The 17304-nt window shown below is 32.5% G+C and overlaps 1 protein-coding gene across 1 annotated transcript; it reads right to left on the bottom strand.

Annotated features, from left to right (window-relative positions):
• Nucleotides 1-144: 144 nt before the first annotated feature.
• LOC131939949 (CD109 antigen) lies at nt 145-12952 on the bottom strand (the record flags this gene model as incomplete). Its single annotated transcript, XM_059298478.1, has 14 exons — nt 12900-12952; nt 12156-12310; nt 11405-11430; nt 10069-10222; nt 9393-9463; nt 9153-9278; nt 8875-8914; nt 8290-8374; nt 7945-8041; nt 6484-6705; nt 1512-1715; nt 910-1008; nt 442-504; nt 145-336 (listed from the first exon to the last, which is right to left on the bottom strand). Coding segments are annotated over exons 1-14 (1587 nt in total), but the record flags the coding sequence as incomplete, so codon positions are not given.
• Between the last annotated feature and the right edge of the window lie 4352 nt (nt 12953-17304).

The following is a 17304-nucleotide window of genomic DNA, read 5'->3' on the forward strand; positions in this document are numbered from 1 at the left end:
ACATCAACGGTCACCTGTTAAACATTTTGTAACGTTGAGTTGAGGTTTTAACTTAATAAAAGGTACAGGGAGTACTAGTACCTTGTTTATATATTCAAGTTAGTTCCTCAGTTGATCAGAGGAAAGTCACAGCGAGTACGAGACCTTATTATTGAAAGCACCGCTGATGTCGAAGTTGATACTGTCTGGGACAACTTCACCGTCTGGTCTGACGTAGTAGACGACGATTCTGGCAGAGGGCGCCATGCTGGGTTCAGAGACGATGGAGAAAGAGACGCTCTTCTGATTGTTGCCTTTTATTGTGCCAGATTTTACTATATTTCCTCGAGAGAGAATCTGTGTTTAAAAAATAAATTCCGTATCTTTTTTACTAGAGTACTGTTTGGTTGATTAGTGTATTATGTAAAACAATCTTTATAAAACACTATTATGTTTCTTTACCTGGTACGTAAGGGTTGGCAATTCTTCAGTACCTTGGGCTGAAAATAATACTGTGTCCCCTGGCTAAAATAGTGTTTAAAAAAAGAGGTTAGCATTGCGCGAAATTAGAGTGTAATATTATCAGATGAATATTTATTTTTTTTTGGGGTGGGGGGGGGGTTATCTTTAAAATTATATATTTTTTTGGAAAATACCAAAATCGTTAACAAAATAACGGTTTAACGCATCCTTTATTTCAAGAATTGTAATGTAATTTTATTTTAACTTAATCAATGCGAGCAGTCTGCATTTGGTTAAATCACTATCTATGTTGGATTTAGCTTTTGGTGTGTATTAACATAATACAAATTAAATGTGCTCGTTATTTTCAATCTGTAAATTAATTATTATTAACATGAGAAAAATAGCAGCATATCGAGTACAAACAGATATATTTCATGTGACAATACATAACGTTTTGTTTCTCACCTTTATAGAAGTAGAATGTTGATAGATTTGGAGGTATGAGCTACTAGGAGAATAACTCATTGCTACACACGCTGTTCCGGACATTTCCCGGAAATACGCCTGGAATTGGAATCGACAGACACAATCCATTATTGTCAGATATCTAAAAATAATTCTCACCGTTCCCCGTTTAAATAGTGAAATGATAACAGAAGAATGTTCTTCTTTTCTTCTTCTGCGTTCTTAATTTTCCTATTGGAACGGATAAGCTCCAGAGCAATTAGAATACTGGTCAACTAGTGAGTCCATTCTGATTTCAGCCTGCTTTTCTTTTTGGATTTGTTTTCCATAGCCTTTGTCCAACCAAGAACACACTACAAGGCAGAAGTTGTTTCATTTTGGAGTTGTCTCTCCTAGAAAAGTGGCTGTCCCCAACTAACGAGCCTCATCTGCCCAAAAGTTCGAACTCTAGGCTTTTCGTTTAGCAACCATGAGCTTTACCGACTCGACCAGGCCGACCCCTTAACACAAGAATGAATTACAAAAAACAAACATTGAAAAGATAAAGGAGCAATGGCTAAATGACCTGTATAACACAATAGAGCCTATAACACTTCACTCACTGTTATAAAGATGAACTCGGCGTTTGGTGGTATCTGTGGACGTAGAGTGACCAGACCATTGCTAGGGACGCTCAGGGTCTGTTCAAGTATGTCTATGTATGAAGAAAGGAAACTGTCCCCTTTGCTATCTTGGCCTCTGATTTTAATCTTCACGTTTTCATTGGTGGGGCCGATCGGACGCCCGTCCGGCTGTGAGAGTTTTACCTGTAAAATAAAATATAACAACTATATGAACATTTAGCATATGCTTTTGAATGCATTAAAATAATTTGTTTATTGATTTCTCTAAGAAATCATAAGCCATTAAAACAGATTTCATGAACAATCAATGCTTTTAATTATGATAGCAAATATGTTATTTTTTAAAATCTTCATTGCATTTAAATACTATTTTAAACTTATTTATATATTTATTAGTATCTACGTTCTAAAAATTTGTTTATAATAAAGTTGTCACAACACACGACCAACCATCCGTGAACAACAGTTAAGGTAAGGTGTCGCCTCAGATATTTTAAACTACATTATTGTTTATGATGGCTTTAAAAATTAAAAACTATATTTTTTTACCTTTAAATTGATACCAATTTTTGTTATTAAATTTAATCGGTAGCCATGAAAATGTTTTGTGAAAAAACGAGTTTGTTTTTAAATGGCTACGATTATAAGGTTGATTTTCAGTGATACATTGGGTTAGCTTTTTAGGGCGTGTTTTTGTGATGCGATTGATCGTTCACTTCTGTTCAGCAGAAATGTGACGTCTGCTAGATTTCTCCCCATTCAAATACACGGCTGGCAAAATGGGCGGGCTTAGTTAGCTGTAGTGTGGATCAAGTTATTTTTTAAAGGTTTTATTTTTAAAACATTAATGACATTAGTTTAATATAGAAAGCAAGTTATAGTTTTTCTATAGTTTAGAATATATTTTCAGTATGTTTAGAACATTATTAAATAAAGCAATTCAAGTTTTCCTTACTTTTATTATGTTCTGCTTGATATTCCCAGCGATTAGACAAAACCAAATGTATAAATGGCAAGTTAGCATCAAACGCTAGTCGTCCACTGTTAAAACTAGACCGGTATCGTGAATAATACGCAAAAATAACGATTTTTAATATAAATTTATAAAATGACCATGAAACATTGTTTAAAACGGAATCACGTTATCGTCGTTTTTGGCAGCAATCGTTATCATGACGACGGTAAAAAAAAGTAGGCCAAGCAACAACCTAAGTTGACGGGATATGTTTTGTGTCGATCTACATTTTAAAATGTAAGATCTAAAGTCTTTTGAACATCTTTACCATGTTTTGCACATGAAAGAAACTAATAGACAGCAAAAGTTATGAATTGTTCGTTACTATTAAAAATGCTAAGCTTTTTTATTTATGCATTTATAGCAATCAAACTGAAACAGCTTACATTTCATTATAAATTAAAACTTTTGTCACGACAACTTTTTGAAAGAGCTACTGGTCAGAATTTTACAAGGTCTGAAAAAACAGTACCCTTTTTAGTATTCAAACGTTTCAAAATATGCATATTATTTAGTATAAACTTTTTTCTTATTCAACCGATTATAGTTCTCTCGTGACAAAAGTTTTAGTTTTTAGTGTTAAAAACCTGCGAACTGAGAAAAACAGCCAAAGCTAGCGAAAAGTAGGCCACAAAAATAACATATCTGTGTAAACTGCAAAGTCGATTTTAAGCTTTGGATGTTTTCGAGATGATTGAATATACGATTATTAAATACATAAGAAATTTCCCATGATGCCAAATACAATATGATCAAAGATATAAAACGTTTTGCAGAGAGCATTTAAGACTAAAAAAATGACTATTTTTTAAAATAAATAGTCATAAAATGGTATTATAAACACACATATTTTTTTTCCATTAAGTCTATTATTTTCTTAATACAATAAACCGAAAGTGATCTCCCCTAAACTTTCTCGAATATTCTTATATGAAACAACAGGGGATGGCAACTCGGGATATAGACATGATTTTTTTATTCATTTTAAATACTTAAACTTTTTAGAATAGAATAAAATCTCGTAGAAAAAAGAATCGCACACCAAGTGAACGCAAAATAAAATGTGCATAATAGTGCGGAATATTATTAGTACTTTATAAATTCACATGGGTTTTATGAGAAATCGGAAATAGCGAAAATTACTACTTCCGGTCAACAAAAATTACTCAAAATTTGACAGAAGGCAGAGAATTAGATTTTTACTTATATGTGAAATTTCATTTTTTCTATATGAAATAGTATTCAAGTTATAGGCTTTTGAAAAATTCAAAGTAGAAAAAGTTCCACTTCCGGTTATCGGAAATCGCTCAAAAGCTAATACGTATCTAAGATTGTCATATAATACTTATATATGAAATTTAAACAACTTAGCTGTAACAGTACTCAAAGTATCGTGTTTAAAGACACACAGACACACATCCACACATATACATACACACAGACATACGGACAAGATTGCAAAACTATATTTTTTTCCGACTCAGGGAGCTGTAAAACGTCGAGATTTGTAAGAATCTCGATTTTTTTTGCACGATTACAAGACTTTTTCTATGCTTTCTATATACGAGAAAGTAAAAATGGACAAATTATCTAAAAGAGCAAGAAACCCATCATGATGAAAAATAAGGAATTTGTTGTTTTTGTAACAGTTGTTTTCTTCCCATTTATTGATGCATTTAGTAACTTTTAAATTAATGTTTAATGACTAATTTAATAGTTTATTATATTAAAATTATATATTCTTGAGTTGTTTTCAGGGACGAATGTGCCTGGAAATCACGACATTAGATGTGGGGCAATACTGAGTTACACTATTTGCTTCCATAAATTAGTTTTATTTTCTTATTTTTCAGTGCGTTTAAAAGTTTGTTGCAATAGAGGTTTTTAATGTTTGTTTTATATTTGTTCTTTCTTTATAATTTATTTTGTTGCCTTTATTGCTAAAATATGTAAAGTGTCTCACGAGCGACCAAAAATTTTAATAAAGAAAAGAAATTAGTTTTTCTAATTTTCAGTACATGTAAAGCTTGTTGCTGTAAAGGCTTTTTTACATTTGTTTTATTTTTTACATTTTAGTGATTCCTAATTAATGAAGTCGACACGACTAAAATATTTGCTTTAAAACACCGTCAGTAGGTCGCGATATCTGAAAGATGATTATCTGCACCGTAAAAGTGTTCGCCGTGACTACAATTTAAAGACAACACCAAATGATAAAGCGAAGGATACCTATTAATTCTACTACTTCCCCAAAAATTCAATTGGTTTCAAAAACTTTATTATCTGCCCCTAATAGCCTTCACTAGATCCACCGTCTATACTATACGATTGTAAACGTGTCTCCACTTTGTTTCGTAACCGCTTAATTAATTTTTATGACAAAGAAACAAAGAAACAAAGAAACAAAGAAACAAAGAAACAAAGAAACAAAGAAACAAAGAAACAAAGAAACAAAGAAACAAAGAAACAAAGAAACAAAGAAACAAAGAAACAAAGAAAAAAAAACAAAGAAAAAAAAACAAAGAAACAAAGAAACAAAGAAACAAAGAAACAAAGAAACAAAGAAACAAAGAAACAAAGAAACAAAGAAACAAAGAAACAAAGAAACAAAGAAACAAAGAAACAAAGAAACAAAGAAACAAAGAAACAAAGAAACAAAGAAACAAAGAAACAAAGAAACAAAGAAACAAAGAAACAAAGAAACAAAGAAACAAAGAAACAAAGAAACAAAGAAACAAAGAAACAAAGAAACAAAGAAACAAAGAAACAAAGAAACAAAGAAACAAAGAAACAAAGAAACAAAGAAACAAAGAAACAAAGAAACAAAGAAACAAAGAAACAAAGAAACAAAGAAACAAAGAAACAAAGAAACAAAGAAACAAAGAAACAAAGAAACAAAGAAACAAAGAAACAAAGAAACAAAGAAACAAAGAAACAAAGAAACAAAGAAACAAAGAAACAAAGAAACAAAGAAACAAAGAAACAAAGAAACAAAGAAACAAAGAAACAAAGAAACAAAGAAACAAAGAAACAAAGAAACAAAGAAACAAAGAAACAAAGAAACAAAGAAACAAAGAAACAAAGAAACAAAGAAACAAAGAAACAAAGAAACAAAGAAACAAAGAAACAAAGAAACAAAGAAACAAAGAAACAAAGAAACAAAGAAACAAAGAAACAAAGAAACAAAGAAACAAAGAAACAAAGAAACAAAGAAACAAAGAAACAAAGAAACAAAGAAACAAAGAAACAAAGAAACAAAGAAACAAAGAAACAAAGAAACAAAGAAACAAAGAAACAAAGAAACAAAGAAACAAAGAAACAAAGAAACAAAGAAACAAAGAAACAAAGAAACAAAGAAACAAAGAAACAAAGAAACAAACACACAAACACACAAACAAACAAACAAACAAAGAAACAAACACACAAACAAACAAACAAACAAACAAACAAACAAAGAAACAAAGAAACAAAGAAACAAAGAAACAAAGAAACAAAGAAACAAAGAAACAAAGAAACAAAGAAACAAAGAAACAAACACACAAACAAACAAACAAACAAACAAACAAACTAACTAACAAACTAACTAACTAACAAACTAACAAACAAACAAAGAAAAAAAGAAACAAAGAAACAAAGAAACAAAGAAACAAAGAAAAAAAACAACAAACAAACAAACAAACAAACAAAACATAGAATCAAACAAAACAAACCAACAAACACACAAACAATCATACGTTTCGAGCTAAATAAAAGCCTGTAATAGACGCTCGTAACTATAACATTACATATGTCTAAGGAAATACATAAATCATTTGACAGCTTTGGCAGAAATGCACCGTAAGTTTTAAGTGCTTTGTCGGCTATGGACTGTAGGTTTCAGCGAATTGGCACAGTTTAAATGGCACTCATATAGGCGGGGTACTGTAAAGTACTTACATCGATGGGGTACAGTAGACCAGGTTTAAAGTTGCGGTTGTCCACTAGCATCTGTAACTTCACACTTTCGTCGTAAATGGTGACCGTTCCACTACTGGACACCTTGATTCCGGTTAAAGACTCTGTCACGATGGCGATGGTAGTAAGGGTGAGTTTATTCAGCTTGCCTCGAATGTCCTTGACCTTCGACACAGGTATCATCACCCTGGTTTCTTCGTCAATCTGAGAAAGTTTTTAAAAAACCCACTTTTTTATATTTTAGCAGAGTTTTAGAAATAAACTTTAATGAACCAGGTGCGGAACTACTGCACCGCCAGACAACGCAATTCGGGGGGGGGGGGGGGGCTATACCTTCTTTTGTTTTAAAATTTTACCTGTGGTGAAGGCAGTTTTCCCTATCTCGTACGATAAAAAACGCTGTTGTAAAAAAAACTTGGCACTGTTCTTCTTTTTCGTTCTTAATATTTAGTGTTGAATGGATTAAACCTTAGCTGCCAGAGGGTTTGAACTAGAGACTTCTTTTTTCTTCGTTCTTAATTTTAGTGTTGGAAGGGATCCCCCTCCAACGCAATTAAGAAAACGTGTCAACTGGATGTGCGCCATTGAGGCCATTGACTCCGATTTCAGCCTGCTTTTCTGTTTGAATCTTCTTCCATAGCCTTTGTCCTAGAAGATTGGCTGTCCCCAGCTAACGAGCCTCATCTGCCCGAGGGTTCGAACTCGAGACTTTTTCGGAACTGTTGATTTTGACGAACATAAGCCTTGTCATCAGGTGGCTTTCATTTTTTTATCACGCCTCCACCCCACCCCCACCTTTAGCCCAGAAAGCAGCAAACAGATAAATGAAACCCTTATAAATTAACGCTGATGATTATATTATGTGTTTTTGACAAATATTCACAAAACAGTGGACATAAGATAGTTCTTTATATTATAAAAATGTTAATCAGTAGTAAACTGCTTAAAAATTGAACATAATTTATAATCACTAAATGTAATAAAACCAATCAAATTCCAACAGAAACGGTTAAAACGTTAAAACTTTAAAACGTTAAAACGTTAGTAAGCGAACACACAAACACACAATATGGTAAACAAGTTTTTCCGCATCAAGGTGGAGTGAGAATCTAGATTTCGGAATTTTGTATGTTGACTACATAAATATCTTTAAACTACAAATAATCTCCCAAGTCTTCTTGTTAATTTGACAATTGGCGACTATGTTTGACATTGTTTTTTTTTCTTTACAGCTGAGTGGTAACTTGACAATGTTATAATTTTAATTGTTTACACATAGAATTGTGTGCGGTTACTTCAAATTTAGGAGTTTGGTTTAACGAAATTGCTCTTGACTCAATAATGTTAAGCCTTTGTCAACAGCTGATATTTCAAGTACAATAACTTATATAAGACTGTGTAATCTCCCTTGTTATTGATGCACTGAATGTACAAGTCACTTACCGGGACAGTCGCTGTGTACACGGGTTTCGTCTCCCAGTAGTCGTGTAGGTTTACTTGGACGTTCGCGCTTCCTATGACTGGTTTACCATAGGTGTACCTGCAGATTGTAAGATATTCCATTCTATCACTTTTTAAGACGACTTTCTTAAAAGGTCTCTTCATTTTAAGAGTAGGCCTAACTTGGTTAAGTTAAATATCTCTTAAAATCTGAAGGAAAAAAAAAGTTAATAGTACCCGGATTATACTTTCCTGTGGTTATTTAACGTTTATAATACCGAGGGAGGGGGGGGGGGTTGAACAGTGCAAATAATATTGTTGTTCTAACCTTGAATCAAATGCACTCACTTTGCCTTAACAGTAAACGTGATGTCAGAATCGCTGGTCAAAACGTAAGGTGGCATGATGACCTCGACCTTGAACTTGGGTAGAACTAAAAATATTTTCTTTTTCTTTTATGAGTTATAAAACGTAAATTTAATGGTAAGTATTTCAACAGCTGATTTTAGTAGTAGCTTACATTTGATACAAATTAAATAAAACATTATTTTTTAAAAAGCCCATCGTCTTCATCACAGCTTCTAGTCCTGCTATGCAAATTAATTTATAATATAAATATCACTTTTTTGCTTAATATAATGATATTTGTATGGTGTGGGGACGAGATGTCATGTTTAAAAAAAAGATACTAAGACAGAGAAGAAAGATGTGATCTGTATTTTAATTGTTATTATTCACGAATTAAAAACAATGGTTAGTGACTAAATGTTGGTCTAAACTACAGTTTGTTCAGGAAATATTGGACCTTCAAACTAACACACAACAAAAATGTTATACAGAACAATAGCTTAAATAGTTTAGAACAAAAAAGTTGAGATAAAAAAGGGATTTAGCTAAACTAACAAGTGTTTAACGCGATAACAAAATATTTACCATACTCAGCTACAGTAAATGATTTTTCTTCTTTCATTTTCTAAAAACAGAGTTAAAACCCGTTTTTATTAAGATGTAATATATACATAAATATTTAATTTAACAACAGTAATTTAGCTCAAATTTAATTTTCAATTAATAGTTACGATATCGTGCACAAGTCAAAGCAATAATATAATGTTGTTTTAATCCAAAAAATAAAATTGTTCAAAAAACTAAAATCTTTGAGTGTTTATATAAAAGTAGAATGAGACAAAAAAAATTTAAAAGTTTTTTACGCCAGCTTCCACTGATATTTTCCAGTCGCCAAGGACTGGCTGGGACGAGAGGGTCATCTCCTGGGCGATGACCCCTTTCTCTGGACTGACCTTGACCCACTGTTTGATCTTAATTTCCTTCGCGTCCTATCTCAAGAAAAATTGAAAATTAGTGAAGTTACACTTCGACAGAAATGTTTTTTAAAAGATTCCTTTTAAGTTGAATTGATTCGTACGGCTGTCCCTAGATAAACTACTTACATAAATATAAATGTCCATTGTTCCTTTGTAGGACTGTAAGTCGGAATACACACCAAACACTCTAAATTTCACTTGAAAGAATAGGTTGAGCTACTTTAAATAAGTATCGTATGGTGATGCTTGCAAGCAATAATGCGAAGCAATGCAAAAAAAATGGATAAAAACTTTTTATTTATAAATAAAAAAAAAATTAAACACTGAAAGTAGAAAATAAATTGTTTTCTAAAAAAATAATAATACAATTCTATTTAAATAAATGTATAGAAAATAGTGGGTCACTATATTATCTATTGAATACCTTTATTAACATTTAAGAAGCGACCTAGGATATTTTAATTAATTTAAAAAAAATTAATTAGGCATCCGATTAAGCCATATTTGATGTCATATTGTAATGTCTTCGGGTTTTGACCTATGTGCTAAGAAAGAAAAGACCCAGTCTGTTAGAAGTGAAATTTTGCTCGGCAGGTTCGATCCATGACGGACGACAGACAGACAAATTTAGCAAGTTAAATAAAAGCGTATAAAAACACCAGCTCGCCATCGTATTGACACAAATACTATTGACACCCAGGTAAAATATAAACGTCTCACCGGGCTTAAAGATGGCCTTATTTATACGTCTTACTATCTGTATCACTAGGCTTAAAGATAGCCCATAGAAAAGTCTACCTACCTGTATCACTAGGCTTAAAGATGTCCTTATTCAGCTGTATAAACAACGAAGCTTCTTTGCTGTTGTAGCTGAGACTCTTAGAGTTATCAAATACCAAACCGCCGCTGCCAACGACTTTCAGCGTGTAGTCGCCATTAGGCATTCCAGGGGGCAACTGGGTAAAGAAGATAGGTTTTCATAAATTAAAACAAACTAAATACCTGTTATATTATTTCATTAACTGTTATTGTTAAATAAACTTAGCCACCCGTTATCCTTTGGATAACTATGAGTTAAGGGGTCATTTTAGAAATAATGTGATGTTTCTTCCATCTTTTCTATCATTCTCTACTCCTTACCCACTGTCAAACATCGTGGCACAAAGTCTAGTACAGATACTTAAATAGAACCCATAACTTGACCTATATCTTTTTCTTCTATAATTACCGATTTCGTTCTTGAAAAAACAATTGAAATAAAGGTATTGCAAAATAATCATTGACGTGGGTTGCGGTTTCCCAATGTGGACCATCTACGTGGAAAGATAACATAAAAATTCACGATGACTGCATTGGTACCGAACCCGCAACTTAATAACGTTGAAAAGCACTCGTCTCGGACACAAATCCACAGTCAAGTACGTGAAAATAATCTACTTATATCACTAAGCTAATCCATCATATACAAAAAGAGACAAACATTATTTTTAATTAAATTATATTCCAATTTAACATACTTCATTGCTCTTAATCAAAGATGTATGTGAACGATTTAACGCCTAAAATAGTTTATTGAAAAAAAATACTTCGTTGCTTTCATACTTGGTTTTGTTATAAACTAATTAATGTTGATTTGGTTTACGTTTTCTCCTACCAAAAGAAGCTTAGTTTTATATTCTAGTTTTTCAGTAATTAATTTCATTATATTATCGAATTAGAAATTTAGTCAAGGGTATCTTAGCGTAACTTGTTAATATTGTTTGGAACTTATGTGAAATAAAAAAAAATATCATTAAAACCAACGAAAAAATAGTTTTGAAGATCTCCATGATCGCCATTATTTGAAAAACAGTATTTCTAGTGTTGTATAGCTAGATGTATAATTTTAGATTTGGTTAAATCTTCTAATTTAAACAATTTTTACATAAGAGCGCACTACAAAATCCGACACATATTGCGAATGTTCCGAGTACACACACATGGCTAAGTTTTAGTTGTATAGTTTTAGTAGATAAACTTTATATTCCGAAAATCATTCCACAGAAGAGTTTGCTTGATGATTAAGTGCTTTAAAGACAATAGAAAGAGAATACGTTTCAATAATTTAAAATTTATAATGAATCAAATACAAGGCTTACCTTTATCGTGATGGTACCCGGAATACCTGGGAGAGAAACATTTTTTTTAAAAACTAATTAAAAATAGTATTAATTTTATTTCCGTTAAATCTGCCGAGGAAATGATTGGTCAAGTGGAAGAGGGAGAGAAATCGTTAACCAGAAATTGTCGGGTTGCTTTCGTTTGTCTATCTTTTCTAATCGACACTACACTTATCCAACCCCGATTGGTTAGAAATAAATCACGTGACAATGGGATGGTGTAGTCGATTGCTGGGTCACACAGCGGATAATATAAAATATTAAAACGAAAGTATGTGATATTTAGGGAATGACGCTGAACGAAAAATACTTCCACAAGCTTAGGTAAAAGAAACAGATGGACTGTATTTAACCTTAGTGGATGTTCGACAATATTCCTGCACAGTTCATTAATCAGGTTTGTCAACTGTTGTCAACCTGACATTTCTATTCATTAAAAACATCTTGTCCCAATCTCCCCCCCCCCTTTTCGACACAGAAAAATAAATATATAATAAAATGATGATATAGATCCTGAAAATGACACACCAATGTTGACACAGGTGACACAACAATAATGACACAGGTGATACAGCAATACTAACATAGGTGACACAACAATACTGACATAGGTGATACAACAATACCGACATAGGTGACACAACAATACCGACATAGGTGACACAACAATACTGACATAGGTGATACAACAGCAATGACACTGTTTTCCGCCAAAGTACCGTTCACTGACCGGCTTTAAAAAGGTTCACACCGCTACCCACGAGAGTTGCTTCCCTTAGAACTTGGGCGACGACTGTGACGTCATCGGTGGCCTTGAGAATGTTGACGCTGACGGTGAAGTTCATGTTGGGGTGGATCGTTGATGGGGCGATGACGACATACGTGCTAGAAAATACAATGATATATCCTTCTAATTATGTTAAAAACGATAAATATTTGCTAGCTAGAACAGAGGAAAGCGTGATTTGTTTGGCAAGTTTAATTTACAAATTTTGTGGACCAATACGTCACTATACATTGTTCGATGATTTTTGGTCTAATTGTGAAAAAATATAGAAATGTAGCCTTAAAGACATGTAATTGTTTTTTTTTTATGATTTCTATTCTTGATTTATTATTTGTATTCAATTTTGGAAAATAATTTCAAGCTTTAGTTTTTTTTAGGCAGATATAAAGGGGAAATTTGCAAAAACACGATATTTATCCAAGTAAAAAATAATGATGGAATGATTCTCACCAACTTGTTGATGTCCATTATTTTATTATTGTAAGTTTTTCACCTTTATAAGTGTATAGAACCAAGCTTAGTCATTTGATTTTAATTCATCAAAACAGGTTTATTGAAACTGACGTTATTGCACTATATATTTTGATCTCTTATGGGTAATATTAGTTTTCAACACAAGAGCAAAACGCATACTAACATATAAGCATTGACTTGTGACCTTCCGTTTAACTTTAAAACCCCACTTACTTTTGAGCACACATTGTTGTAGCAACCAGTGTCAGTAGAAGAAACAGCCGCATCTTGTTGCACGAAAAGAGAGCAAACAACAGGACTTTATATTATAAAGTTACACAGACATAAGTTTCTGACTATTTAAATAGAAAATTGAATCTTTCAGAATTTCGACATTGCGAAAAGGTGCCTCTCTTTCAGCTTTGATGCCGAATGAAACCGAAATTCCCGATTGCGCTAATGCGCATTAATTTGATTTGTGTAATGACGACATTAAAATACGAGCATTTAAACTCGTAGGCCAAAAAGTAATAACGTAATTGATCTAGGCTTAAGCCAATGAAGTTAAATATTCCAACGCTGCTTTTAACGTTATCATTACGATAAAATAGTATTATTAAATAGTATTTTTAAAATATACTGTCCCTTGATCTCAAGATGTCGAAGCCTGATTTTCAGTAAAGTTATGTAAAGAAATCCTACAGATCTTTACCGCATGATATTTCATTTATAACAAATAAATTGAAAGTTGGGTTACGATGAATGTTTTAACATATAATATAAAAAACTACAAAGCGTGTGTACTTTTTTTTAATGTATTAACTAAATTTAAAATAATATTGATTACTTTAATTTCTTTGGAACGAATAATGTTATAGATGATAATACTTTTTACTTTTTGTTATGTGAAGAAACAAGATCTCCAAAAATTATAAAGTATTCTAGAACTCAAATTCATCAGATTTTATTTCAAATGTTTTAAAATTCAGATAATTAATGAATTTGTCGCCGTCGAGTTATACTTCAAGATTCCTCTCCCTCAAAAAAAAAAAAAAAAAAAAAAATAAAACAATTCAATATAAAATTACCGAGTAAGCAAGTTTGGATTGTACATTAAACAATACAAGCTAGTGTGAATGAACTATTTTTAAAAAATTAAGCAAAACAAGAATGTAGATATATTTTCTGCGTCTGAAATATTTGCCTGGAACATGTTTCTTTCTTTCTTATAATATATGCTGTTCTCGAGTGCAACTGTAACATATTTAGCAGGCAACATGTTCCTTTCTTTCTTGTATGCTATAAGCCAAAATGTGGTAATACGAAAAAGTTTTTAAAATTAAATTCAAAGCAAAAACATAGGACAAAATATTTATTTGTTTAAATTTTTTTTTTCAAAGCTATTTTTACAGGTTTCAAAGTTTATACAATTGAATGAAGTTAGACATTTAAAAGCTAAAATAAAATACATCTACAAGTTTTATATAAATTAGTAAAAGATTTGTACAGATGTAATATAATACGAGCAAAACTAGATTTGAAAGCTTCATTTTATTTGCTATAAGTTTGCATTTGCTATAAGAAAGGTATAATATATAACATTATTTCTGAACTCCACGACAGAAAAGCTTTGCATGCATCCCATGTTTTCTGTAACATCTGTAAGTTAAAACAAATTATTTTTATGATCAGTAATAAAATCATCTTTTTACTTTCTCGTATATACGAAGTATAGAGAAAGTATTGTAATCGTGCACAAAAATGACTTGAAATTTTATCAATTTTCACCGTATTACACCTCAGTCAGTCATCACATCCGAAGTATACAGGACTTATTTTAATCGGGAAAAAATTATCAATACAGATTTATCAAAATTAAGAGGTTTTATGCGTAATCCAGTCTGAAAAACTGGGCTTTGCAATTCTGTCCGTATGTCTGTGTGGGGAACAGGGCATTTCCCCCTCTGTCAATTACCCCCCGGATATTTCCCCCCCGACATTACCCCCCAGAGTAATTACCCCCCCCCCCCTGTCAATTACCCCCCCGCCCAGTAGGACATTACCCCCCCCCCCCCCGGACAGGGTTAAGGTTAGGGTTAGGGTTAGGGTTAGGGCTAGGTTTAGGGCTAGGGCTAGGGCTAGGGCTAGGGCTAGGGCTAGGGCTAGGGCTAGGGCTAGGGCTAGGGCTAGGGCTAGGGCTAGGGCTAGGGCTAGGGCTAGGGCTAGGGCTAGGGCTAGGGTTAGGGTTAGGTTTTAGGGCTAGGGCTAGGGTTAGGGTTAGGGTTAGGGTTAGGGTTAGGGTTAGGGTTAGGGTTAGGTTTTAGGGTTAGGGCTAGGTTTAGGTTTAGGGTTAGGGTTAGGGCTAGGTTAGGTCTAGGGTTAGGGTTAGGGTTAGGGTTAGGGTTAGGGTTAGGGTTAGGGTTAGGTTAGAGCTAGTTTTAGGGTTAGGGTTGTGTCTAGCTTCGGTTTTGGTTTTGTGTGAAGTTTAAGGCTAAGGCGGATGCTTAGGTTTTGGTCTTTTGCTTAAGGTTTGGATTAAAGTAGTATATAGGTATAAAATTTTAGTTAGAGTTAGGATTTTAACTTGAGAGGGGGGGGGGGGGGGTAATTCCCCAGGGGGGTAATTGACAGGGGGGTAATTGACAGGGGGGGGTAATTGCTCCGGGGGGGGGGGGTAAATACGGGGGGTAAATATCCGGGGGGGAAATATCCAGGGGGGTTATGTCCTGTAGCCGTCTGTGTGTCTGTCTGTGTGTGTGTGTGTCCGTCTGTAAACACGATAACTTGAGTACCGTTACAGCTAGGTTGATGAAATTTCATATATAAGTATTTTATTAAAATCGTAGATCCGTATCAACTTTAGCGATTTCCGATAACCGGAAAGGGTACTTTTCCTACTTTGAATTTTTCAAAAGTATATAACTTGAGTACTATTTCAGATAGATAAATGAAATTTCACATGTAAGTAAAAGATCTAATTCTCTACCTTCTGTTAAATCTTGAGTAATTTCCGTTGAACGGAAGTAGTAATTTACGCTACTTCCGATTTCTCAAAAAACTAATGTAAGTTTTTAAAGTACTAATAATATTGCGCACTATTATGCACTTTTTTGTTTAGCGTTCATTCGGTGTGCAATTTTTTTGTCTACGAGATTTTATTCTATTTTTAAAACTTTAAGTATTTAAAATGGATTAAAAATCATGTCTATAGCCCGAGATCCCATCCCCTGTTATTTCATATAAGAATATTCGAGAAAGTTTTGGGGAGATCACTCCCGGTTTATTTTAATAATTTTATTTTGCTTTTTTGGCAAATGTCTTTAGTCTGGTTTTTGCAAGTTATACACGTGACGAAATAGCATAATGCCTCACATACAGACAGACAACACGTCTTTAAACAATCATTCACAAACGATATTTATGAGATAAATAATAATAGAGATGAAAATCGTACTGACGAAACAAATAAGATAAAAAACTCACAAAAAAGTTGGTAAGGAATATTTTTCTCTTTAGTAGTTGTTGTATCAAATAAATTGTGACAAATTACTAATATCTTAGGGTAAAGTGTTTTAATTTTATGTTTGATATTTTTTCTTCTTCTTCTTCTTAAAATAATTTATATTGAAGGCTTCAAATAACTAGACCACGTCGTGGTTTTAATTTTCTATTTTTTAACCATGTTTCATCGTCATTTCAAATACACATACTTAAAATCGTTACTTTTACGTTTTATTCAACGAGACCGATCTATATTTAACAATGGACGATTAGTGTTTGGTGTAACCTTGCCTTTTTTTACAATTTTGGCCTAATAGCTGAGACTTTCCAGAATAATATAAGGAAGAAAAATTACTGTCTTTAATACTATTTTGTTAACACTAAAGCTTGTTATGACAAATAGAAAATTATATATAGCCTCTTACTAAACTGATTTCGTTAATTTATAAAATTCATCAGGGTAAAAAATAAAATTTGATCGATACTAAGCCGCCCATTTTGATCGTCGTGTTTTGAATTAGAAGAAATCTAGCAGACAACACCTTATCAGTCATATGAACCAACACGTTTTTTGTTTCAAAAATAAGTTTCCAGGCTACCGATTAATTTTGATAATTAAAATAAGAATGAAATTTTAAAAAAAAATTCAATAATGTTCCTTTTAATTATTTAAGTCATGTTGAACAATAATAAGTTTTAAAATCTTAGGCGCCACCCTATTTTTTGACTGTGTTAGTTTGTATAGGTTGTATTTCATGTATTTATCGTTTTATAAATAGTATGCTTAGGATATTTTGTTTTGTAATCCAATTGTAACTAAACAAATAGAAAATAGCTTTACACCAACACACATAACACAACGTCACCTGAAAATTTCCGGTGACTTGGCCACAGTTTTCACATTCCGGGCAGACGTCACAGATGTTGGAATCTTTCAGAGGTTGTGATTGGTAGAACACTGAACACTGTGTCTTTATATTACAATTGTGTTTTGTAAATCAACTTAAAATATAATTTAAAATCAACTTAGAATATAATTTAAAATCAACTTAGAATATAATTTAAAATTAACTGAAAATATAATTTAAAATCAACTGAAAATATAATTTAAAATCAACTTAAAATATAATTTAAAATC

The sequence above is a fragment of the Physella acuta genome, unplaced genomic scaffold, assembly GCF_028476545.2.
Source record: "Physella acuta isolate Inbredline_101_S28 unplaced genomic scaffold, ASM2847654v3 ptg000304l, whole genome shotgun sequence".
NCBI classification, from domain to species: domain Eukaryota; kingdom Metazoa; phylum Mollusca; class Gastropoda; family Physidae; genus Physella; species Physella acuta.